The sequence below is a fragment of the Solenopsis invicta genome, chromosome 7 (assembly GCF_016802725.1).
Source record: "Solenopsis invicta isolate M01_SB chromosome 7, UNIL_Sinv_3.0, whole genome shotgun sequence".
In the NCBI taxonomy this organism is placed as follows: Eukaryota; Metazoa; Arthropoda; class Insecta; order Hymenoptera; family Formicidae; genus Solenopsis; species Solenopsis invicta.
The window spans coordinates 6187473-6214025 of record NC_052670.1 but is presented as its reverse complement, the minus strand read 5'-3'; the positions used below and the strand labels follow the sequence as shown (position 1 = coordinate 6214025).

Genomic DNA, 26553 nt, shown 5'->3' with positions numbered 1-26553 from the left:
TTAATTTAAAAATAATAATTAAAAATGTTAAGCTTTTAAGATGCAAAAAGTGAATTATATACGAATGTAAATTACATTCCATTACAAAAAAGAAAAAAAGATTTTTTTTTCAATTTATTTACAATTTATTTCTATTGTTGAGTAAGATTACGTTTAATTTATTTTCACTGTTGGCATAATAAAATAACACATGTCGAGACTGTTTTGCAATTACGGATTTTAATGTATGTGAAAAGTAGAGATGGCCAACAACAAAGCACATGTGAGAGATTCATTCACATGTTGGTCTAAATTTGGGTCGCTGCGTAGGCTGCACAGTAGCTGTTTGGCTGGCGTTTATTTATTTCTAATAGGGAGCGCGTGAGTGAAATGTTACATTCTGTACATTTGGCACATAGGCACATAAAGCATTATGTCTCAATTATTAAAAATTATACAAAAACTAAAAATCTATTACTCTATTTAACATATTTATTTTTGTATTATTTAAAATAAATTTTTAAAACATAAACATTGTATATTTAAAAAAGAGATTTGTTTTTTTTTATTTTGTTAATAGGTTTGACTGTAATGTAATTTATTCTTAAAGAAAACAAATAACTACTGGTTAATTAATCAAACAAATTACTTAGTAATTTTTTGATTTAAACAAACGGGACAGAAAAAATGCATGAATTAATTTCTAACAAGAATAGCATGCATTTAAGAACGTTGAACGCAAAATAATAATTTTTTAATAATGAAAGCAAAAAGACGAGCGGCCTAGTCTCTTCCTTTTTACTTTCTTCCACCTATTTGTTTATTTGTTTATTTATTTATTTACGTATAGTAGGTACATTTCGGCTGTATATTAATCCGTAGTCGAGAGAAACAGACTCGTGTTCGCAGTGGAACTTATTCGCCGTGCGCAGAGTTCGCCGTCGTGTTTTCTGCGGCGAAGAAAAATAATAGAGAAAAATGTCGTTCTTCACACCGGTGGAAAACAAGAAGTTGGTGTACAGTATGAAATTTGACCAATCTAGGAGAAGAAAAATGCTTTACCTGATTGCATCTAAATGTTCATACTTTGTATTTTTTGATTAAGCTATATAAAAGAATCTTGAAACTTAAAAAAGAAAATTAATAAACTTTTTCCGAATATTTTACAAAACACAAATATTAATTCGAAAACAAATTCTAATTTACGGTATATTGTTATTAAAAAGTTCTTATTAAAATTTTTAAAATTTACAATTAAATTTATATAATGTTAAATTTTATTATTAATTTAAAATATTAAAACAATTGCCAAATGTAACATGTTTCTCACATTAAAAAAAACAAAATTATTTTTTTTATTACGTTTATTTTTTAATACGTTTAAATTTTTTTACGTAAATTATTTTCTTCAAATATAAGTCCAAATTAATAAATTTAAATTAGTTTTTTAAAAACGAAAGAAGATGCAGAATATAATAATAAGTAAAGTGTCTTTGTCCTCTTCGATTGGGCAAAAATTTTATATTGTGCGACGACGACAAACATACGCGCCGGCCACCGAGACCAACAATTGTAACTTCGCGTCATTGTAAAGTGGCAGTCGTGTAAAAACATCCGTCTAACATTAAGTAACTTTATAAGCTCGACGTCAGCGCGGAACATCCCTCTTCAACAATCGAGCAATCTCTCTGGGCATTATCCTGCGACGCTTCTCTACTGATCCTTTTAATAAATGCATCAGTTACAGCGGTGCGATGGAAGAGTTAACCCTTCCTGTGCATACGCCTGAGAAAAGAAGGCCTAAATTGAGATTCACGAAATGAGAAATTTTGCTTTTATCTTGTTGCTTTAATCTTGATTTAGCTATTTTTAAATGAAAAAAAAAAAAAAAAATAGAATTACATATTAGGCGTGATCAAAGTATTCTGGGTATCTCGGAACGTACGCCACGACATACGTGCCCAGAAAGGGTTAACGAGAAATGTCTGTTGTCGATGATGCTCTCATCACAATTTTGCACCGCCTTTTTGTTGGTGAATTTTTTATCGATGATTATTGACGATAATCTGCTTACTTGAAAACAAAATAAAATTTTGAGGGAGAGATTTGGGATTTGAGGAAATACATATGAAGAGATCGAAGAGAAGGATCCAGGCAACTGTGGATTTAGAGATCTGTTAATCCAATTGTGCCAGAATCCAAAGAAGCGAGAAAGAATAAAAAATTGAGCTGTCGTTTTTATTAGTAATATTCGTAAATTCGTTTAGACACCATTTTGTAGGAAAATTCACGAACAAAGTGGTGCAAAAACTCGCTCGCCAGAAAATCGCACAGGATAATGCGATTGTCGCTATTGTGCATCGAACTCATATTATATAATTTATATATGTATATACATATATACATACATACAAATATATTTATATGTATGTATGTACATATATATATACATGCATGTATTGTGACTTATACATTTGGCAATTATAGATCCCAGTGGATAATCGTATAATGCGATCTTTATTATTTACATCCTTGCTGCACTCTCATCACACGCACATTTCCACGCACGCGCGTATATATGAATTGTATATATATGTATATACATAGACACATGTGGTCTACGTGTTCTTCTTTTTTTTATACTGAGGGTACTGTGTACGTTATGCATTCATGTATATATATACACATATTATAATCCGTAACGCGATAAAACGTTAAAAAAGTCGTCATCGTCAGTACATTAATTCTCCCATTTTCTCTCGTCGTTAATGCTTAAAAAATCTTAATTTGCACTACTTGTTTTATGTTTCCTTTTCGACAGTGCAGTGTAGGATTGCAGATCATGATTAGTTTTTATATTATATAGTTTATATTATTTATATATATATATATATATATATATATATATATATATATATATATATATATGCGTGGTGTGCAAAGAAAGCGCTCGCGTCATATTTCACGGTAAAAAGATAATCTTATTTAAGAGCGATAACTTTTTATAATTATATTGTAATAATGTACTTATAATAATGTGTCAAATTGTACAAATATACATATCATATAAATCTACACTTGATTCGACAAAATTTCAAATAGTTGCTTATTTTTCAAAGATACATTTAAATATAAATAACTCTCTTATGTGTGTGTGTAATTTAAATAATCTAGAATCTAATTAATTTAATATTAAAAATAACTTAAGATTTATGTATGTAACTTATTATCTAAGCATTCTAAAAATGAATTGCTCAAGGTGTAAAATATTTGATATTTTATAAGAACTCCAAGAGCACGAGAGATCTAGAATCCTTAGTGCGTATCTTATAACTATTTAAAAACTTATTATATTAACTATATCTACTCCTATGTCGCAAGTAATTTTATCCCACACAATATAAGTACATATTACAATGATAAAAATATTTTTAAACATAAAACGTTATGAAAAATATGACGTAATACTGATAATAAAAAACCATGATAATGTATATGAATGCTTTCTCGACACACTGTATACGTGTAATATTGGGCAACGTGCCTCTCGCGAGGGAAGACTCCTCCTAAGTACCTCGTCCTGGATAAATCTCGCGGGAATTCGCGTCTTTTGATTTACTCCCCTACTTCATTGTTTCGAATCTTACCTTCGTAAGTTAACGCAATTAATTAATTACTTCATTCATTTATTAATACGAGCTAATCGCTATGCGGCAAGAGTTGCTAATGTACTTCGCGATCGGTATGAATATTTATACAAAGTGCTCCGAAAGTTTCGCGCGACATTGAAAATTAATTTCTCTCATAAAACGTGTATTTTGTTCGTGAAAAGAAATTTATTTTTTATTCAGATTTCTTCTGGGTTACGCAAAGAATAGGCTTCAGAAAAATCCGTGGGTATTATTCTTCAAATGGATGTTTTTAAAAATTGAAGAGTTCGTAAAGCTCAGGATGAAAACATTTGAAAAACAGATTCCGAACAGTTTAGAAGTTTAAAAGAAGTATTAAATATTCTTAATAATTCTTAACAAGGATTAAGAGATTATGATTGCGTGTTAACATTTATACATATACTGGGAAAGATTGTCGTCGCGACGATAAAATACCAGCCTCGAGTATACTCTCGATACGCTGCGCAATCTCGATTTTTCTCTTTGGCACATGCTTTTGGAACACCTGTATAAAATTTCTCATTTTTGCTATATCGAGTAGTGACTATGTCTTCCTTCCTTTAAAAGTAGTTAAAGGTTATTGTAATGCGGTCATGCAGATACACAGAGGTAATCATAATGCGAGGTTGCTTACGCTAGATCTCTCTCTTATGGTGATCGTCAGTTGCTCGCTGCAGATCGATCGATCGATAGGTCGTGAAATAGTCGCGTTATTATGATGAAAGAATCATAATTATATCAATCTGATATAACGATATATAACGAATAAAATTGCACAAATAGGAATAATAGCGCAAAAATCTCTTATAAAATAAAGCCTCCAACATTAATAATATCGTTTCATACGATCGGAAACATTCGCAAGTGTCGTAGATAATATAAATTACTTAATAATAAATACTTAAATAATAATATTAATAATAGTATTAATATTATTAAGAGATATGAGAATATTCGAAGATATGATAAAATTAAAATTGCTGAAATGTTAAAAGAGTTGAAGGATTCGCGCGCGAATTTATGTTGCATAAAAATGCAAAAAATCTGTGGTAATTACAAATAAATAATGATCTCAGCAGTTATTAAATAAAAAATACTTAATAATTATGCGAGTTAATTTCTGTTCAAATAACTCCAGGACATTGCACTATTTGCAAAAAAGGATCATAGGAGGAGACTACGTATAAATAAACGACGAAGGCCATGTTCTTAGTTTAAGGTGTGTGTATATGTGTGCATGTATGTGTAAAGTATCTGCATGTACCAGAAACAACAGTTTCAACTTATAACAATTATTATAATTAATATAACTTTATTCCTTTTTACCATTATTATTTTATTGTAAATATTAATATTATTTGTTGGTTTTATTATTATTATTATTCATTATTATTTAAAGTGGCACTACGAGACCAGAAACCTGTAGAGGGTTTTTTTTATCGTGAAATAGTTCTCGGGAGCAGAAACTTTCAATTGCAAAGCATATGTTCTTTGAAAATGAAAAAAGAAACGATCATTCCGACAGATCTTAACAGTTCTATTCAGTTTCTATCTCCCCCCCCCTCTCCTTTCTTCTTTTTCTTTGCTCTTCCCCTTTCTCTTCATTATTCTGATTATCTTAAGTTCACGTGACTGTTAAAAACCAAACTATCAAGATTCGATGACTCGAGAATTCGAAAAGTTAATGATGCGATGATCTAAGCAAATAATAGAGGTCGAACGATCTAGGAATATCAGATCCAAGGAATTTATACACTTTACAGCGATTTAGGATTCGTAGATTCTTAAAAAGATCTACGTCCGAAAACGGAAAATCCAAGGTAACCTGGATTCCTAGATTCCGACAATCTTGCGATCCGCTCGAAGGTAAGATGATCGCGAACGAAGTACGAGATGAGATAAGACACATGGAAAATCTTAACGCCAACGGAATGACGAGCTTAGCTGCTTCCTCTGTACGTGGGTGTCTTTTCTTGTTTTTTTTTTTGTTTTTTTTTTTTAATCATCCCCAAAATTCACTTTCGAGTGATTCCTCGAGTTGGCCATAACCGTGACGACATATATGTATAAAGTGGTTTTCCCACGACAGTGCGCTGTATTATTATATATAATATATGTATATATCTATATATATATATATATGTATATATTTATATACGCTATATCGAATAACGCCCGTTGTGTGCTATCATGTCTCTCTCTCTCTCTCTCTCTCTCTCTCTCTCTCTCTCTCTCTCTCTCTTTCTTTCTCTCTCTCTTTCTCTCTCTCTCTTTCTCTCTCTCTTTCTCTCTCTTTCTCTCAGTTTTTTCGAGTATACTTACAATAGAAATATATTAAAATTGCAAAGTTTCACATAGAATGTATCCCCAACACGTATCAATATATCACTTATAATCGTGTAATACATTCGCTAACGTAAATTCCGAATGATTCAGACTATGTTTAATACTGTTACACGTAATCTATACGCGTACATATGTAAGCATATGTATTTTCAAAGTATCGCTCGAAACTTTTAACTTCTATCCCACTCATAAAAATATAACTTAATTTTTGTAGTGAGTGTATGTAATAAAACTATAAAATGATAACTTTCCTTTGACATTTTTTATGTCACATTTAAACAAAAAGAAAATAAAATATATCAAAATTCTCCCGTTAAAATTTAATATGTGCAGTATTTTTCTTAATTATTGTTCACAAAAAGAAATTATGTATTAATATAATTAAACATTCATGTTATATTCTAAAGGAGAAGTAGAGAGCTTTGAGCAATACTGCCTGTATACTCCGCTTCGAATGAATAACTTTCATTCGCGGATCCAGTCCGAGAATTGTAACTGCAATGAGCTAAAATAAATAAAATGGGTACTAGATTCCACTAAAAGAATTAATAGCATATAAAAGTTAGTAGAATTAAAAGCATTAGTAGCAACATAAATTTAGAATTGAGAGATTAATAACTCAGTAACTAAGCAAGCCACAATATTTTATATGTTTAAAAATGTTTATTAATTTTTATTATTAGAAAGATTAAGAGAAACTGAGGTTTAAAAAAAAAGTTCTAAAAAATTAAAATCCATTGATTAATCAGGTTATCAGAAAAAAATGAGTTAATTATTCAGATGATATAAAAAAAATTAGATCCAAGGAATCTAGTACCTAAGTGATCGAAGATCGGAGAATCCGAGGATCCAAGGATCTTAGGCTACAAGAACATTGTTTCACAAATATACAAAAAGAATTTACGTCGGCGAGAAACAAACAACTTCATCTACCACCTTCATTGTTATCGCGTCGCTTTGTCATTAGCTTTGACGTCGATCTTCGCGCGGTTTGTGAGTCATCCGCGATGTTCGATGAATTAAAGGCAGCCACGCGATACATTTATCTTTATTTAATATCGATAGTGAGCATTCTCTATGGCGATTTATAGATTAATACAAGTGCTCGCCATGTGTTATCCATCCGTCGTTCGATTATCATCAATCGTTTCCGACGTCGACGATCGATCTTGCACCTTCGCGAGATTTTCATCTTTGATCGCGGCTATTCAAAATATAAATTAATCCTTTATTACAAAAACACTTATACATTTTTTTACAAAAAGGCTACGAGAAATATGTTTGCTACGCTGCTAATTATATTGAAATTATTTTCAAATTATAATCTTTTCTTATTTTCGATATCTGTTAATAAGTTCTAAAATATTTCACTGTTTGCTCAAGGCAATTAAAACCTACAGTAAAAGCTTGAAACACATTTAACAATTGTTATCCGTGAATCTACAAATTATTTTATAATTATTGAATCGATACATATTAAAAGTAAATTTTAATCAATATCATGAGAACTACGTTTGAAATCTGCAATAAAGGATTAGCCAATGACACGTCATAAGAAAAAGAAAAGAGACTTGTCTTATCGAGTTTAGCCGAGTTTTGTCGAGTCGGATTGTTACGCATTATATATTTATGATTCTTTTAGTTCATTCTTTTTCCTCTCCCTCTTTTTCTGTCTATTTCTCACTCTCATTCTCTCTCTTTCTCTCTCACCCTTTCTCTCTCTCTTTCTCTCTCTTTCTTTCTTACTTTGTCTCTTCTCTTTAGAGTGGGCAGTGTTGTGGACGGTTACGGAATCGACGTCCGTAATCCCAAAAAATGTTTCCTACAAGTATATGCTAGTTTTAATAAGTACATATTTCAACAACCGTCTTTAGAACTAGGTTTTTAATAAAGTTGTATATTATATCATATTACACATGATTTCATTACGTTGCGCGATCTCCTTCTTCCCTTACTTTGTTGTCTTTTCTTCTTTTTTCTCTTATTAAGAAACACAATCGGAAGAAATGTATGCGCTTCTCGTCAATCTACCTTCTGTCGTCTTTCAAATTAGGTTCTTTTCCGCGACGCGAATTCGTACACGTCGCGCGTCGCTCATTTTTCGCTTTTCCGTGGATCTCATCTTTGATCCGAGGATTTTATGAATTTCGAGATTGCTCTTTGCATTACTAGACCGATATGCAAAGTTATTATAATAACAAATGGAAAGATTTGGCACAACGGTTCGTAAAAAATTGAAAACATTTATCTAAGTTTCCTCAATTTAAAGATTAATATCCATAAGCTCGTACAAAAGTCAAACTAAACAATAATGGCACTGGCATTTCTTATAATTATAATTTATACCTCTATTTACCTTTCTGATAAAACAATATTAAAATTTTTTTCCTTCTTTGTTGTTTCGCTAATTGAGACTTCTATCGATAATCTCTTAAGGATCTTTTTCACAGAACTCTTTCGAGATTAGACGACAGTTTTAGGAATGTTTAACATAAAGCTCGAAAGAATCAGAAAAATGTGTCAGGGTTGAAAAAAAAAGAAGTCTTTTCAAGTTCAGACTTGAAAAACTTAGATCTCTCAGGATCTAAGGAACTTTAAATTTACTATTTATAAAAAGTCTAAAGTCTACTTAGCGTCTAAGATGTTTGGATCAAAAGTCTATTCAATTTAAGATACCTGGAATCTAAGCACCTAAAATTACAGCATTTAGAGTCTAAGATATATCTTGCGACATTTAAAATCTAAGGTACTATAATTTAAGGAATCCAGGATCCAAATTATCGAATAAACTACAATCCAAAAAAATTAAATTCCCTATAATTAAAAAAATATGAATCTAAAACAGTACAATTTGGAAATTTCTTTCTTTGAAAAATATTAAAACTAAATATTTTTTTAAAAAGTATCCTGAATTGAAAGTAAACGTATTCTGGATATTTGTAGAATTAGAAAATTTTTAGAGACTCCTAGAAACTTATAAGATTAATATTATAAATTCTAAGCGCACACAGGATCTTACAGAGAATCCTAAGATTTTATAGGATTAGAATATCGGAAATCTCCTAAAAAATCTTACGGAGAATCCTAAGAAAGTAATTCTGAAATCTTCAAACTTTCTAGGATGTATCCTAAAAGATTCGATCTAAAAAATCCTAAGTTCAGCAAACCTTAAGCGGTTAATTCTGTAGAACTTTCATATATTTGGCACGAGACAACGCTACTGCATCTCTTAATCTTAAAAAATTCCTAGAAAATGTTAAGAAAACCCAAGCTCACTGGGAATCCTTGAGGGATCATAAAGATCTTAGGAAAATTCTAGGAAATGTTAGAGAGATTCTCAGAAAAAATCACAGAAAGTTCGGGTTTAATCAATTTTCAAAAAATCCTCGGAATCAATGGAGATACCACGTGATATCCCCGTCCTTATTTCCGTTTACAACGTGTCCTAATTTAATAATAACCTGAAATAGGTGTATAATCTATCTATCTATCTAGTAAAACAGCATCATATTAAAGTCTATCCTCCTCCTCCTCCTCGTTATCCTCGTTATTCTCTTCGGACTCCTCTTTATAGCCGGGATGCTCTGAGATCGCGTAATAATTCCCATTGTAGATCACTCCGAGCTCCCGCAAAACATCGCCTCGTATGATCGCCTTGATCGTCCAATTGTAGCACTCCTCGCTCTCGCTCTCGCGATCCAGCCGCTCGACGTCGAGGATTTTGGAGCTAAGTCGCTCCAATATGATGCCAATGTCCTTGATGCTAAGATGGTGCTTTTGGTCGACCGTCAGCTGATCGATCAGCAGCAAAAATTTCTCCGAGGTCACGATTTCGTCCTCCATTATTGTGTTTTCCGTCTCGGATTCGGAGCTATCGTGCTCTTGATGATGATGATGATGATTGTGATGTAAATGGAAGCCAACGGCACCTGCCAGACGCGAGTTTGACTCCTCGTCAGCGGTATCACGAAAACGAACGTGACCTTTGCTGAGGCCAGGTCGTTTGGTGCCGTCCGACAGAGAGGATGGCGGCTGTGGCGATGGTGTCTGCGTCTGCGTTTGTTGTTGTTGCTGTTGATGCGGATGATGCGGGTGTTGATACGCATGCTGCGCGTCTTGAATTGGTGACGTCGCTACCGATTTGTGCACAGCGATCCTGCGACCCTCCTCGTGCAGGGCGCAGCAATGGAAGTCACACTCACCGACGGCACCACCATCGGCGCCATTCACCGGACTTCCGTTCCGCGCGACCGGTTGATGGATGTGGTTGGAGCACTCGGGTGTATGTATGTGGATGGTCGTACTGTCGAACGAATTCGTGCCTTGCTTCACCAGACGGCCCGGCATGTGCGATGGCATCGGCTGCTGCTGCTAGGATGAAGATAAGCTTACAGCGTGACAGAAAATGATTACATTTAGAATGCGTCAACGTTTCAAAAATAAGACAAATAACATGATTGAAATCGAAAAATTAGACCATATAACGTTGCAACGATTCTCTACTTCACTTTGTTAATAACCTTAAAGAATCGATGTATTGACCACTTTAATTGTAGGTAATACGATAGTTTATGTCAATTTATTGATAGACTTTAGAAAATGTTGACTGACTGTATTCTACAGATAAAAAAACTTGAGAGCCGTTGTTGAGATCGAAAAGTTCAGTGTTCACATTAAGCTGACCTATTTTTTTAAACATCAGCGAATTAATTTTCTCAGAACTTTAGGAAAATGGATTAGATCATTGTCTCATTGATATCTTTAAATTCTGCGGCACATTTAGGAACTTGAAATCTGAACTGAAACATTTAAAGTTTGAAGTAATAAAACTGCAGATTGAATATACCATATCGTCATGATTTATCACAGTGATTCGCGGGCTGGTATACCGCGTCTGGGCGATTTCGCCGGGCAAGTGCGTCGTCTTGCCGTCATAGCCGAGCTTGTCCAAGCTGGTTTGGATCACCAGGGACGGTCGCTGGGCGCCACTCAGGTCGGCTTTCTTAGTCGGCGAGTACTTGGAAGTCTGGGCATCCTGGCCTGCCTTCGACTGCTGTTGCTGCACCTGCGACGACGACGACGAGCGCTGGTCCCAGTGCAGCACCACTGTGACTCGGCCTTTATTGTCCATGATTTTCCACGATGGCGTCTCATCGTGCAACTCCAGCGCGTGGATCGTCTCGCAGACTATTTTTGGGATCGCCGAAATTGCTGAGAAAGAGAAAGAGAGAAGGAGTGAGCGGTTATCGGTGAATTACGCGGCTGCGAGGAGATACGGGTGGTGTTCGGTGCTGCAAGGCGTGACAATCAGTGCCGGTGATCCATCGCAAGAGTGCGAGATCCACAGATCTTAAGGAAGCCAAATAACTTACGGATTCAAAAGTCTAAAGAGGTTTCGGGTGATAAAGAAGATTGTTTTAAAAAATCCAATACATCTAAAGAGAGCTTAAGAATAGAAGAAAACCTACTTGGTTGATCGTTTAAAGGCTTGTGTGTGTGTAAGGATTCAGTTTGATCCACATGTAATTCAGTTTGATCAGTTTCAATTTTATCAGTTGCCTCGAGATTAGTTTCCTCAACCAAGTTGTCGATTTCCATCAACCAAAGTTGATCGTTGTAATATCCCCTTTACATAGCAGCGCGTATGACACTAAAGAAGCTATATATTCGAGGATTCAAAAATCTAGAAAGTCGAGACATTTGAGAGCAGAAGAAAAGCTACTTGGTTGATTTAAAGGTCTCTCTCTGTAAAAGTTCAATATTTATTTGTGAAATGATTCGGTGCATTTAATGTGTCGTATGATACATGTCTAGAAGGTATCCTGAAGGTGTTCTGCTCTTTTAAAAACCTTTAAACATTCTCGTTTTCTTTAGATGTCTCTTTGAATTTTTCTGTTGTCCATGTTGCTTCAACCTTCGCTTCCTCAACCAAGTTGCCGATTTCTCCTAAAGTCGATCTGTGTAATGCCCCTTTTACCTACCAGCGCGTATGATGTCGACGCCAGTAGGACACCAACGTTCACCATGCCGCAACAGGAGCAGGATCGTGTTGTTTCCTAATGTCTTGAAGTACTCGCCGTCCTCGACTTGCGTACCGTCCGACTCCAAAACTAGTGAGACATTCTCGTTTTGTGGCACGCCCAGCTTTTCCTTACCTGAAAGCAAGGGTTGGCCGAGGGTTGGGGTGTCAGATGGCGTTCAGGCTTGATAACGCTTCAACGTCAGTGTGTGGGCGTATGCGTGTATGTTATGTATTCCGTGTACGGGAGTGTGCATATGCGTGTGCCACGTGTCGCATGTACTGTGTAATCGTGTGAATGGCGCAGTTGCGAATAATGCTGGTGCGTCCTCGAACGAACGAACGAACGGCGCTTTGTTTCTGAGAAATGTTGCGAGAAATGTGTGTTGCGAGAGCGACACTTTCAAAGGAACTTTACAGATAATGCAATTCCGCGTTATGATACGCCGCGCGGAAATATTTCCGACCGGAAATATTTCTTCGTCGGTCGGCCGGACAGGTAGAAAGAGAGTGCTCCGGAAGGACGATGCGTGACGCTTACGGGAATTATCCTCGGCGCAACACGCATCGAATTTTTGTAAAGAATCTAACATCTTCCTGAAAGTCTCTCTGAGATTTTTTTCTTTTTTCCAAAAAAAATTTTTTTTTGGAAAAAAATATGCTTTGAGAAAAGAATTGTATCTTGTGACCAATAATCCATCTTAAATCTCGTAAAAAAAATATATGTATACATATATTACGTACAATCCGCTATATTGCGAATTTGCACCAGTAAATGAAATTACTTCAAAAACGCTTATTTTGTTACATCAGACATATTAGCGTATTTTTAAATAAAATGCATATTGTTAGGTGCATTTCAATGATGATAGAATGCAGTTTTCCCAATATTCAAGATATATTATAAATTTAACTTGTAATTACTTTTAGTTTTAATTTAATGTGTGTATAATGATTACATGCAGATTTAAATTTATTATAGATATTTCTCACCTCGAATAATCAACTCTTCGAAATTGCTAACGACCAGTCCTTTTCTTACGTTACGCCAGCTGTCCCATATCTTAAAAGGTCTCTTGGTCCGTAACTCCTGCACAAATATCAGGTAATTAGTATTAATATTATCGCTTACAGCAATTAAAATATATCACTAAAATGCACCCGCGAATGATATAAATTATTATTTTTTAACTAGAATGGAATAGGAATAGAAAAACGGAATAGGAATTCACAAGAAAAATATTAAACATAGTTTAAGATGAAAATCACGCGAAAGAAAGAGAAATTTTTATGGAAAGGGCATGACATCTGACATCGATTAATTTTAGTGCAGTGAAAAAATGTCGGTGTGTACTGCACTTTAATGCACGGTAAAGTTAAAAATGGTTGACATTTGCGATTTATTATTGACCTTAAATATTCTCCGGAAGCTCGTGCAAGCTTGCAGGCATTAAAAGCGCTTTGTAAAAATAAAGATATTGAACACTAGAAAAAAGGTAAAATGGCAAACTTGTGTTGGCATTAGTGAAAATATGCGATTTACAATGTTATAATTTTTTTCGTATTTTAGAAAATATTTTAGAAAATGCAATATTGTGCAGCAGTTAAAATTTGCAAAATTTATATATATATATATATATATATATATATGTTTATATAAGTATATGTACATATATGCATAAACGATAAATTACTAAAATAGACTTTTCTTATGCTCTGTAGAATGTAAGACAAAATAGAGAGAGCTCGCAAATAAGAAATGATTTACACACAAATTAAAAATAATTCGCGACAAGAAAAGCGTGTGAAGGCTTGACTATCTGACCCCCGGGAAACGCTTGTCGCCCAGATGTTAAATGGAGTAAATAATTTCCCAGCATGCTCTGTATACACAGTTGCCACATAGAACGGTTGATAAATAAAATCTCGTATACTTATGAAACTATCAAATGTTTCACTGCATTTTTCAAACTTTTAATGTAATATTACAGCAAAGAATTATATCTTATATTTATATGTATTTATTTGATGTAGAAATCTGATATATCAATTTAAATAAAAATTAAATAAAATGATGTATGTTATAACGTGCAGAGTATACAGAATTATAAAAGTTGTTCTAAATTCACTATATGACTAACAATCGAAAGACCATAATAATGTAAAAATTATGTCAAATGTAACAAATAGGAATCAATGTTTAGATACGTGCAATGTTCTTGATCTATCGCACTTTAATGCATTTAAAAATAAAAATTTGAAAGATTCTAAATTTAGACCTAACGCTTAAAGGTTCACTTGAAAATCCATGCATCTAAGAATCCATGTGGATATCCCTTCTCTAATGACTCGGAGTCTAGAAATTTAAATATTCACAATATCCGCGAACATTCAAAATTCGCAAGGCAAATTTTGAATGTTCGCTTTTATCCTTGTGTTAGATTTACATACACTGAGTAGCGTAGAATTGATTTATACCGAATCATGAACACGATCACATCTAATAATATCCATATTAAAAACGTAAACGCAAAAGATGCATGGCGGCATAATACACTTACAGTAACGGTTCGCACGTATCTTTCAATGAACTTTCCACTCGAAGACTTTGCGGCGTTTATCGGGGGGGAGATAAATTATTTCGTTAATTTACTTTAATTTATTCGATTTACTTTTGAGATGCTTTTATTCTGCACAATTTATTCGCAAATATTTGCCTCTGCCTCGTTTCGTACTTCGCACTGTGGATACATCTGCACTCTTCGATCGGCGAGATTGCATCCCGACGACGTTGCTAGCGATCTCGGAATAATGCGAGCCGAAGGGGTGCATTATGTTTGGGGTTGTCCCTAGTCCTCAACGGGGTGGCGCTAAGGGTGTACAGGACGCGTGCGCAGTTTATGATCGAAAGCACTGACCTGGTTTAACCGGTCTTAACTTGCAATATCGCTTATTTATTCTATGCAGCGTACAGTCGGATTTGCCGGTCATTCTTTGTCCATATTAATATACCATTATTGTATTTGTTTAATATTTGTAATTATTCAGTATGAGTCACAGCAAGATGTACGAGTGCTCGATTTAATCGGATGTGAAAAAATTCTATTTATTCATTTTTATTTTGTATGAACGACTTATAGTACTTGTACGTTATTATCTTATAAATTTTATTATTCCTTGAAACGATAAATATTCCGGAATTGAAAAACATCGGAATTTAAAGCAATGCTTCAAACGCTTATGTTTTTCTTTACCTAATGATTTGACATATCTCTTTAATGAAATGCTAAAAAAACATAATAAACTTCAAGAATTAAAAAACTTAAAAACCAAGAAAAACCTACGAATCTAGAAATTTATATGTGATATAAATGGCATACAAATTTCTAATAATACCATAATAATTTAAACGAATAATAATTCACAATATTGCATCAAAATGCAGAGACGTTTGACACGAATCAAAGAGAATTCAGACTGTAGGGATCAAAGCGCCCAGCATCTAAGAATTCAAAAATTCAGAGATTTAAAAGTCCAAAGGCCTAAAATTGAATATTTATCTTAGCAATACAGATATCAACCTCTTTTTATGTAATAACCCCTCGCATCCGCGAACTCGCCGTGGATGGAACTTAGTAAACAACATCGCAACGTGTTAACGAGCAAATAGGGAGCCGACTGCAGCTGCAACGTGAATGTACCCAGGTGCATTCCTTAACGAAGTATCGTCGAGAACCGCCGCCGTCGACGGCGAATTTTTGATTTACTTAAACCCGTTACACTCGGAGGATTCTAAAGTCGTGAAATTTGGAATAACCAACAAGCCAAGAATAACGCAAAACAAATATTTAAGGGAATTTCCCTGTTGTAACGACGTCTTTTCTATGCGTTTTTGGATATTTGCTCTTAGACATTTATTTGCGTTAAATATATATTTTTAAGAAACATAACCATTCGATTCTCCATATTTAGAAATATTTTTTTTTTAATTTATTTATGTATGAAACTGTACCAAATATCGACTCTACAAAAATATACATTTCTTCATTGAAATTACGAACTTAGGTGTACTCTTTAACAAGAAATTTGAAATGAGCTCTCTCAAATTCTTTTTTAATTTAAGTACAAATCATTTAATACAAAGTTTAGAATTGAATATATATTCTTTTAATTATTTATTCTGTATGAATTTATCTCACAGAATTAGAGCTAAATAGAAAAATCGAAAGGATCTTTTTTTTTGAATATTCCTGAATATTCCAAAATCTGATGTGTAACTGTAAATACGCAAAGAGGCTTGTATGTACAATGAAACAAAAGATATACAGGAATTTTGTGAAACGTGACAAACGATGACAGAGATTTTGCATGGAAGAGTCCGCGAACGTGCAGAACGACGAGAAGAATTTTGCGAGCATGCAAAATAACGACGGGCGAACATACAATGAGGTACAGAGCGTTCTACGAGCGAGAAAAGCATTCCAGCAACGAAAGAGTAACATTCTCGCGACTCTGCTCTGTGTATAATTTTCAATATAAACAGGTCGAGAGAGAATATTTGCAAAAAGCGCATTGAATTTAAAATTTGTATTTTGCGAATTTCTTCAAGAAGATTCCAGGAACTGATGATGATACAAGGATTCCCAAGATCCTGCAAATCGGTGAAACAGAATCTACGAGCGGGTAGTGGGGTGTATTGTAAGAAGGCAATGAGGACGAGTCTATATGAGCGGGAAAAACGTGAAGAAAGTTTCTAGCGGATGCAAGGACTCTGTGAACACGTAAAAGCGACGAACTCGCTTCTAGTGAGGAAAAAAATGATGAAGTGGACTTTGCAAATGGAAAAAAAACCGTCAAGAAAAAATCTGTACGTATGAGTCAAATAACAAGAAAGATTTTACTAACGTTAAAAGTTTTATAGAAAATTGTGTTAGTATAAGAGAAATAATAATTATACAAGAGGGATTCTAATCATTCGCATGAAATAAAATGAAACTTATGAGTCAAAAGAAACCACAATAAAGATTACAACTTTTCAGAAACATGAGAAAGTTCATTATTTTTTAACGCTATTATTCAACGCTTTCAAAATAATTAGGAATTATCTTTAAAAGGTATTATTAATTATTATTAAGAAAGATGTATGCGAGGTCAATTAGCTAATAGAAAAATGTGTTAATAATTAGCAAAAGGAAAGCTGATAAAATGATATTTTAAAGCGAAAGAAAACGATCAGAAATGAGGAAAATCTTAAATATTCCAGACCGGATTCTCTATTTATCAAGAGATACACGTTCTCGAACATATTTCCTCTCTATTTATTATTCCCCTTAGAAATCGCGGATGGTGATAAACGACTCGAATCATAACTCAGAACATGTCCACAAACTAGGACAACAGCAGTATCTCTACAACTATGTGCTTCCATATTACAAATGAAGAAAAAGCGTGTCCATCACAATGGATGTGCTAGGTGCGAAGGGATTAGGAGTTTCAAGAATTATCGAGAAACCCCTAGTCCCCGATATCTTTAACTGACGAAATCCAGAAGAATCGGGGTAGGATTCCGAGTGCACAAGCGGCATAATTCAATAAAGAGAAATAAATCTTCACGAGAGCAGACGTTCGAAATTATAGCAAGGATTAATCGCGCGAGGGATAGCTTGAACAAACAGAATCCTGCAATCGGGAGGCTTCCGAAAGGGCAATCTCGGTAAGCACACAGAGACGACGTCCCGAAAGAGCGAAATGAGGCCGTGCGAAAAAGTGGAGCATTCGCGCTGACATCTCTTTATGGAGAAACGCGCGCCTATCGAGGAGGAAGGAGCGGGCTGAAGGGCTCGTCCCTTCGGCCGTTCGGCCTTGCCGAGAGGGTGATGCACTCTGGGGGGTGCAAGCCGAGGACCGATCGTCGGGTGTCACGAGGTCACGTGAAAATAGGTCATCGAGAGGCGTCCTCTCCGCGGTGAGAAAACTCCCACGACGACGACAACGACGACGACGACGACGACGACGACGATTTCTCTCGTTCGCGATGCAAATAAGCAGAAATGCGAGAATTCATCTTTCCTTTCCGTCGTCGCGGGGATGATTCGCGGAGTGGATGCTACATGCGCTCGAGAAAGGGAAGAAAACTGCCGGAAGTATATGCGTACCTCTCTTGCCATTACGTCATAGCCCTGCAGGTAAGGAACCGTCCCAGCAGCAAGCGCGCGGCTTTATTCCGAAGGAACGACCACCAAGGCGAAGAGGAAGAAGGCTGGTGCACGTCGCATCATATATTGGGGGGATGGTGCTCTCTGGTCGCGCTGCTGTCCGCCCAGCTTGCTCGCGCGTACACCCTCGCAAGGTGTCTCTCTTTCTCTTCCTTGCCTCCTCGCCCCTCTCTCCTTTTCTTTCTCTCTCTCCCCCCCTCTCTCTCTCTCTCTCTCTCTCTCTCTCTCTCTCTCTCTCTCTCTCTCTCTCTCTTCCCTATCGGGCGCGACACTTGGCTTGGCAGGCCGTCTGGCTGGTTAGCTGACTTGCTGGTTGACTGGCTGACTGGCTGACTGGCTGGACTCACTGGCCGGATAACGGCGGGTTGTAACTACTGGCTGACTGGCTGGCTGACTGACTTGTATCCCTGACGGCCGTGGTGTCTTCCCTTCTTCTTCACGCGGCTGCTCCTCGCCGAGATGCTGCTCGTCGTTCTTGTCGCACCCGCGGCGCCGCGCCTCGCTCCGTCCCGCTCGCTCGCACGCACGTACGCGAGGTAGACGAGAGCGAGGAGCGCACAACACCCTCCGTTATATCCCGCGATTAAAGTACGGCCGCCCCCGGCCGGCCGCCCCTGTGCTGCCTTGCCGCCAGGACAGACAGTGGGAGTGAGAGAGAGAGAGGGCGAGTGAACGGCGAGGAGCGACGAGCAGGGGCTGCGGCGACGTACGTACGTCCGTCGACGTGGACGTACCTGGCCCGACGACCGTGCCGTGCGTATGTGCGATTAACAGTCGTGCGTCTAAGATTTCACTGGCGCATACGACGGGGGCCCCCGCGAATTGTAACACTGGCTTCCTCCCAGCGGTTACTGCGGCGACTCCTAGTTTTAGATCGATTCTCCTACGGTACGTACCGCCGTACGCCGCGAGGGGTCGGAAGGGCCGCTCTGCACGTACCACCCTCCCGTGTCATCCGCCCTCCCTCCGTTCGCCGCCGACCCCTAGGAAACCTCGCCCCGCGAACGCCACCGACAGCCGACATCTGCGACTACCGAGTGGAATGCCACCCCGTTGCTACCACGTTTCGAGGGCTGAAATCTCTCCGAGGGTAAACGCGATACAACGCGAAAACGACGCGACGATAATGTCGACGGACCACTGATGAAGAGGAACCCTCCCCTCGGAAGTCACGTGAATAGGTGTTTTCTTGACCGAGAATTGAAATGAAAGATATCGAATGGAAATAGATAATTCTAATCGTGGTCAAGACATTCGAATCTTACGCAAGGGGAAGATCTTCGGAACTACTCTAAGATGATAAAATTATTAACCCTTAAAAAAAATTCTTAATTTTTTTTTCAACAATTAATTTTATCTCTATTTGTTCTCTTTCAGATTACAATTTTTTTTATTAGAATTTTCATTTTCCATTTTTTTCAGAAATACTTTCTTTTTAAGATGTTCAAATGTTTCAATTTAAATTCTTCACCCTATATGTCATATATATATATATATATATATATATATATATATTATAATGCATATATTGTGTATAATTAAATGGAAAGGGTTTGTTATAAAAGACGCATTAAAGCATATAATCTTTCCTTCGTTTCAATTCACTTACAATTATGCATATGCGAAAATCTTTCATGTTTCTTCGACACGCATTAAGAACTCACCCTTGTTTACGACACGTGTATTGCCATGGCGATCGTTGGGTAACGCGATAAATAAATGCGTCTGCAGTCTGTACATGTGCATACATGCGTCAATGCACGCAAGTTTGTCGACCGGCTCGGTACGTTTACGTATTTTCTTGTAAGCAAATATATTAAACGAACATGGCAGCGAAGAATTTACGTGAGAAAAAGCGCGATTTCAATCAGAATTTGATCGAACCGTCCCGCTCGTTCGAACAGTTATGCAACATGATAAACAAATTGGAAAAAGATAGCAATACTAAAATTGCGGAATATAATCAAATGGATTTATTGGTCGCCGATGATATAAAGTACGATGTCAATCTAGAGCCAGCGATGCGCAAATACTCGGGACAAGTAAGCAATAAAAGTTTAACTTGTTAAACAAATTAAATAATGTGTCAATAAGACTAATAAAACCAGCAAACAGTCGGATGTCAGTATAAATAGAATCTCTAGAAATTTTTCTTATCTTAGAGATTTTATTTATACCGACATCCAACTGCTTGTTTGGTTTTATTAATACATTATTTATAATTTGTTAAAATTCATACAAGCTGGTTTCATATCTTTTTCGTTTAAAAACTTGTTAAAATTAATCTCTAAGAGTATAATCTGATTTATTCAAAGATTATATCATTTATAAATAACTCTACTCTATTATTATTAAAAATTAAATATACTGAACACAGATTGAACCAGAGAAAGATGTTGCGACAGACAGATGTGGATCAATTGCAACAACTTATGAAGACATAATGTCGTTTCTAGGAACGCTAGAAAACGGTATTGACATTTAATATACGAGCATCATTAAAATTGTATTTAAAACTTTGGATTCTAATTTTATTTTTAAAATAAATTGTATAATTTTAAATCTCTTTATTGCAATTAGAAGATGCGCCAGCAAATGAAGTCACTGCCAATAACGTGACAACTATGATCTCGTCCTGCCAAAATTCTAGGTGGGAAATTGATTTATTTTAATATCTCGAAGCGAAATGTATAAGATGTTAAAAAAACTGACAAAAATTATATTAAAAATGTGTTCTTTTCACAGGTATGATGTCCAGAATCTTAGCTCGATTCAACGGGACGATTTAGAAACCGCGAAACTACAAATTGAGGAAAGAAACGCGACGATAGAATGTCTGAAAGATCAACTAAAGTTCGAGCGCAAGGCAGCGTGCGACAAAATGGCGTCACAGAAACGTCATCACACTATCAGGACGAAGGAGTTAGAGAACAAGTATAGAACAATCGTGAAACGTCATCAGAAATTTATCGAACAGCTGCTCGCCGAGAAAACGGATCTTACGCAGAAATGTGACTCTCTGGCGCGACAAATTAAAGAGACGGAACAGAAAATCCAACGAGATCTGAAAGTAATTACCGAGAGGCATGCCGTCGAGCTACAACGCGCGAAGGAGAACATAGCAGCATCCGAGAAGATCCGGCGCGAACGATGGCTGGAGATGAAAACATCAAAAATCAAGGTAATCACTAATTCACGATTATTATTAGCTAATTCAAGGGCCCGCTTTTTGTTCTGAAATTACAAATTCAAGAGAAAATTATTAGTTTCTTTATGCAAAGGGGAAGCGCAGAGATATCCAATAGAAAAGATATAATTATATGTATCTATCATTGAAATAATAATACTAGAATAAAGATACTTATCAATTATAGAAAAAAAAACACATCAAATATAAGAAACATGATAACATTAATCGAGATCATGTTGTCCAGTCCGCATTGCAGTTATACAGTTTCAGTTACGCGAGTGGCCTGACGAATAGTCTCCTGAGGAATTGTTGCTTATCGTAATTGTTATTGCATTATCTCTTGTGTTTGAAAGAAACAGTTAAATATGTTAAATAGACCCAGCAAACAGTTATATAAACTTGGTATTTGCTAGGAAGAAAACAAAATGTTTTTTATTCAATATATCGAACCGTTTCTTATATTCTATCTCTTTTCTATTTCATTTATTGTACGAAGCCCTTGACAGAAAGAAAGCAAGTGGAAAGCGAAGCGATCAGAAGGTCGCTGCCTTAAACGGGACAAATTTTACATTCCAAAGTCACATAACGATAAATAATTAATTTAAAATGACGCGAAAATGTTTGATATCGCAGGAAATGACAGTGAAAGGCTTGGAACCAGAATTACATAATATGATGGAGCAACATCAGCAAGAGATACAGGAATTAAGACGCGCGCATATAAAAGAATTACAAGATACGGAATTACGCGCAATGCGCAGGTCGAATCAGCAACTGGAGCAATTGCGAATCGAATTGACAGATAGTTACGAGAAAATGTTGGCCAAAGAGAAAGACATATTGGCGGCAAGGTAATCCCATCGCGTAATAATATATTGATCGTAATATACTTTTAATTAAATTTGTATAAATTATAATGCGAATGGCTAGGTACAAAGAAAATCTGGAAGAGCAGGAGACGCACTTTCAGACGCAACAAAAAACATTCGCGGAGCGTTTCGAAAGAGAGAAGTCAATGCTCATTGCAGAACAAAAGAAACACGATCGGGAAACAAGCGTAAGGATACAACAAACTGAATTGCATTTTCAGGTCAGGTTTTAAAATTATTCTTTTACTATTGATAAGAAACAATCATTTTAATTTATACAATTATAATAATAATTTTCTGCAGACAGAAACGGAAAGATTAAAAGAGCAGCATGAAATTGCTAAAAGAAATTTCGAGGAATCTTTGAGAAAAGAATGGCTCGCGTGGGCGGATAATTACGAAAAAGAACAAAGCGCGACTTTCACAAGGGCGGAGACTACAATTCGCAACGATTGTCAAAAGGAGAGAGATAAGCAAATAGAGATCGCTATAGTTAGACTGGAAAAAGAATCTCGTGAGATACAAGCTAAGTTGCAGCAAAGTTTTGATAATAAATTGGAGTAAGTTTACAATGCTATGTATCTTCCCTCTAAACACATAAAAATATAAACATAAAAAAATTATCACAATTTGTTACAATTTCTTTCAGACTAATAAAAGAAGATTACGATGCAAAATTACAAGCTGCAATTAAAAGCGAGGGCATTTATAAAAATAAACTACTATTATTGGAAGAAAAACTTAAATGTACAGAAATCCAACTTGAAAAAACAGAAAATAAATTAAAAGAGTGCATATCAAATCTTAATAATATGAATGAGGTAAATTTTATAAAAATAACCAATTGATTACATATAATTATTATTAAACTTACAATTTGTCAATTTATAGACAATCATAAAATTAACTACAGAGAAAAACAATGCAAAGGAGTTAGCAAAACAAGAAATTGAGACGGAGAAAAGAGAGTTAGAAGACAAAATTGCTTCACTTTATCAAGAAATAACGCAAAATAACATTAATAGAGACCAAATTATGGCACAGTTGCATAGCAGGTAAAACTTAATATTCAATAAGTGCAATAATAAAAGATTAATACACAAATCGATACCGATAAATTAATACATATATCGTAATGTGTACTGTAGATTCAATGAATATAACTGTTTTAGGATAAAACTTGTAATCACTCAAAAAGTTCTAACTATAAAAAATCTCAATAAAAAACTTGATGACGTTAATTCAAGATGCGAACACTTGGAAAAATTGCTGGATCAACAAAGAAAAGAATATATTTTGAAAACTTTATAAATAACTTGATTTATAAGATTGTATGTATATATGTATGTATATACGCTGATTGAAAATTATAATTTTTACTAAGAAAATATCTTTAAGATACGATTTGCCATAAATTATACTACAAAATACAATTTAAAAAATCGTATCAATAATTAATATCTGTAATTATATGTATCATATATGTAAAATAAAAAAATATATAGTCTGAGATTTATTTTTTATATTATACACACACATATATATATATATATATATATATATATATATATATATATATATTCATTTTTCAAGAGAAAGTTTAAGTGACAAGTATAAAATATAAATCTTGAGATGACTTTATACACAATTTCACACATAAAATCAAATGCATTTACCATGTTGCAAAGATTAATGCCAGTTTTTCATCATTTATGCTGCATTTGGGCGTCTTCTCATTAATGTAATATAATAGCAATTTAACATATATTATACTTATGTGTGTGTATGTATATGTGTATATATATATATATATATATATATAAACAAATACCCATAATTCATAAAATGTGATTTCTTTACACAAATCTGATATTATTAATCTCATTAGTTAAGTTTATTTGTGCTGCCAAAAAATAATCTTGCAAGAAAAATATCACACTTTTTTTACAATTTGAACAACATCCTCGTCACAAAGAAGATGATCCTTCCCTACTTTCTGGGGTTGGTGTTTCACCGAAGAGCCCCATACTAAAGCGCTGCAACATGACGAGTTAGTATTTAGTAAAGGACAAATAATAACCGTTCGCCAAAAATGAATAATAAAAACGAAAAACTTACTATTTAAATTCTTTCGCAATCGATCTATGAAGTTTGTTACAGAAATCTTCAACAGTTCGCTTTTCGGTATTTAATACTACAGGTGCATTATAGTCTGGGAGTTGTCCCTTCGGCTTCGTGTAACTGTTTTAAAAATTGAAATTATGTTATTTTAATAGAATTCTGTAAATTAGTCTGTATGACAATTCAAATTATAAACTTACATCCTAACAAGTTGCAAGTAATCCCACATTTTTTCCAGCAAATCATCAAAGTTCCATTTGTGATGAGCTGAGATCGGCACACAGTGTGGTATTTTATAAATAATATCTAGTTCTTCTATGCTTATTTGATCTACGAGAAAAATTCCCATTTATATCGATATTTCTTATGGCAATTATACTTGTAATGTTTATCGAACTGCACAATTACCTATTTTATTCAAGAGGTAAATGCAAGGGACATAAACGCGATTCCCTTCTATAACGTCGATCAAGTCATCCGAGGTGGCGTCGTATCTTAGTGTGATGTCCGCGTTACTAATTTTATATTCTGACAGGATCATTTTCACTGTGTCAAAATCCAGTTCAGATTGTGGACACTAAAACAAGCAGTAACTCATCTCAATATTTGATGCTGAATGCTAATGCTAATTGATTATTTAAGATATGTATAGCTTCATGTGAGTGGTCAATTTGTAGTTGAGATTATAAATTTGATCCCAACTTTCATCTTATGTACATCTTGTCAAGTAATCAATTGAAAAATTGAAGATTTTTGGGTAGGATTGTGAAGTAAATCATAATCCATTTCCAGGTACAATAAACTATCTTATAATTATTAAACCACACATAGTTTTCTTACCATTGTTTGTAAATTGATACCACCCTTGTCTTTCTTTTTGAAAGTTATGTTTGGGGGCTGTTTGTTCAGTCTCAAGCCAAAGCCTTCCAATTCATGTTCGATTAGTCGTTTGTGTCCAAGTGGTTTAAGCACATCCAGGACAATGAAAATTAAGCTGCATGTTCGTGCTACAGCAATGACTTGTCGTCCTCGTCCCTTGCCATCCTTTGCGCCCTCTATAATACCTGGAAGATCTAACAGCTGCAAGATGCATTCTGTTACAATCTTATTTGATTTTATTGCCATGTACAATTGACTTCAAATCCCAACTTAAACTAAGAAATATTTAAAATAAGAAATATTAACATTAAAGAGCAATTAAGAGTAATTGTACAAAATATATAAATTATAAATCCACTGTGGTTTACCTGTATTTTTGCACCTTTATATTTTATGCAACCAGGAACAGTTGTAAGTGTTGTAAACTCATACTCGGCTACTTCGGAGTATACACCAGCAAGAGTACTCAACAGAGTAGATTTTCCCACAGAAGGAAAGCCTGTAAATTTAATCATCAGATAAATACACGCAGAAAGAAACAGAATGTCAAGTATAGCATAATCTATAAAATTTTATCGTAGTCTGAAAAATCTTGTTTGCAAACAGATCAGAGAATATCGAAACCATCATCTGTCAAACTGGCATAGAGATACAGCAAAACTACAAGATATTAATATAATTAGGAAATACGCACCTACGAAGCCGATACGAGCGTCACCGGTCTTTGCGACCTCAAAACCTTGCTCGCCACCCCCACCACCGCCCTTCGGAGTGATCAGCTCGCGTCTGAGCTTGGCTAGTTTCGCTTTCAATAAACCGAGATGCCCAGAAGTCGCCTTGTTCTTCTGGGTACGAGCCATCTGGAAGAGGAAGTGAGCGGTGAGCAAGATAATGTGCCGTGAAGCGGTATTGCAAGCATGCGAGGCACGTCGCAGCGCAAAACAAAACAGGAAAATTACCTCGGCCTCGATCGAGGCGATCTTTTCCAAGATCGTACTCATTTTCGGATCTGTTCAAAATGACGTCGAACGAATGGCCCGGTCAAAATCCTCTGTCACATTATATTAGAATTGTAGAAAAGTGCAGCAGCGTAAACCGGGCGAGCTACACGTGCGCGGGTACATATGTTAACTCCGCCATGACAGGTCATGGATTGTGCGTGTTGTGTAGTCTTTAGATGAGAAACCGAAAGCAGAGAGGGCCGAAAAACTAAACACGCGGAGGTTTTTAGTCCAAAACTAACAATTACAAATAGGATCACGAT

At 35.4% G+C, this 26553-nt stretch overlaps 3 protein-coding genes across 7 annotated transcripts; 1 reads left to right on the top strand and 2 right to left on the bottom strand.

Moving 5' to 3' along the window:
* Positions 1-1825: 1825 nt before the first annotated feature.
* LOC105198032 lies at positions 1826-19573 on the bottom strand. 4 transcript variants are annotated; one of them, XM_026130456.2, is made up of 6 exons: positions 14577-16116; positions 13009-13105; positions 11978-12151; positions 11465-11655; positions 10843-11207; positions 1826-10367 (listed from the first exon to the last, which is right to left on the bottom strand). In XM_026130456.2, the coding sequence occupies exons 4-6, from the start codon at positions 11592-11594 to the stop codon at positions 9507-9509; spliced, it is 1356 nt and encodes a 451-aa protein (XP_025986241.1). In that variant the 5' UTR covers positions 11595-11655; positions 11978-12151; positions 13009-13105; positions 14577-16116; the 3' UTR covers positions 1826-9506. The 4 variants fall into 4 exon arrangements, with proteins under 4 accessions (XP_025986241.1, XP_011163003.1, XP_011163064.1 ...); XM_011164701.3 differs by lacking the exons at positions 11465-11655; positions 14577-16116 and adding an exon at positions 18171-19563; XM_011164762.3 differs by lacking the exons at positions 11465-11655; positions 14577-16116 and adding an exon at positions 18171-19558 and having other exon boundaries at positions 1826-10364.
* A 178-nt stretch (positions 19574-19751) lies between these two features.
* LOC105194383 (centrosomal protein of 131 kDa) lies at positions 19752-23799 on the top strand. 2 transcript variants are annotated; one of them, XM_039451466.1, is made up of 11 exons: positions 19752-20013; positions 20135-20272; positions 20608-20701; positions 20811-20880; positions 20976-21411; positions 22054-22271; positions 22351-22510; positions 22593-22849; positions 22939-23110; positions 23181-23344; positions 23462-23799. In XM_039451466.1, exons 1-11 carry the CDS (start codon positions 19969-19971, stop codon positions 23598-23600), a joined length of 1893 nt encoding a protein of 630 aa, XP_039307400.1. In that variant the 5' UTR covers positions 19752-19968; the 3' UTR covers positions 23601-23799. The 2 variants fall into 2 exon arrangements, with proteins under 2 accessions (XP_039307400.1, XP_011157568.1); XM_011159266.3 differs by having other exon boundaries at positions 19752-20272.
* Positions 23800-24156: 357 nt separating this feature from the next.
* Positions 24157-26448, bottom strand: LOC105198234 (GTP-binding protein 128up). The gene is made up of 8 exons (XM_011164926.3): positions 26249-26448; positions 25984-26149; positions 25658-25788; positions 25251-25490; positions 24819-24987; positions 24611-24740; positions 24408-24530; positions 24157-24325 (listed from the first exon to the last, which is right to left on the bottom strand). The coding sequence occupies exons 1-8, from the start codon at positions 26288-26290 to the stop codon at positions 24223-24225; spliced, it is 1104 nt and encodes a 367-aa protein (XP_011163228.1). The 5' UTR covers positions 26291-26448; the 3' UTR covers positions 24157-24222.
* Between the last annotated feature and the right edge of the window lie 105 nt (positions 26449-26553).

What these genes read in the sequence shown, in the direction of transcription:
- LOC105198032 (XM_011164701.3), bottom strand. An exon ending in CGAAGAGTTGATTATTCGAG is followed by an intron (nt 12,152 to 13,008) that starts GTGAGAAATATC and finishes CCTTGCTTTCAG; the next exon opens with GTAAGGAAAAGCTGGGCGTG. An exon ending in CGTCGACATCATACGCGCTG is followed by an intron (nt 11,208 to 11,977) that starts GTAGGTAAAAGG and finishes TCTCTTTCTCAG; the next exon opens with CAATTTCGGCGATCCCAAAA.
- LOC105194383 (XM_011159266.3), top strand. Translation starts at nt 20,057, where the DNA reads ATGGCAGCGAAGAATTTACGTGAGAAAAAGCGCGATTTCAATCAGAAT. An exon ending in ATCTTAATAATATGAATGAG is followed by an intron (nt 23,111 to 23,180) that starts GTAAATTTTATA and finishes GTCAATTTATAG; the next exon opens with ACAATCATAAAATTAACTAC. An exon ending in ATGGCACAGTTGCATAGCAG is followed by an intron (nt 23,345 to 23,461) that starts GTAAAACTTAAT and finishes TAACTGTTTTAG; the next exon opens with GATAAAACTTGTAATCACTC.
- LOC105198234 (XM_011164926.3), bottom strand. Translation starts at nt 26,290, where the DNA reads ATGAGTACGATCTTGGAAAAGATCGCCTCGATCGAGGCCGAG. An exon ending in TTACCTCTTGAATAAAATAG is followed by an intron (nt 24,741 to 24,818) that starts GTAATTGTGCAG and finishes TTTTTCTCGTAG; the next exon opens with ATCAAATAAGCATAGAAGAA. An exon ending in ATTGCGAAAGAATTTAAATA is followed by an intron (nt 24,326 to 24,407) that starts GTAAGTTTTTCG and finishes GTCATGTTGCAG; the next exon opens with CGCTTTAGTATGGGGCTCTT.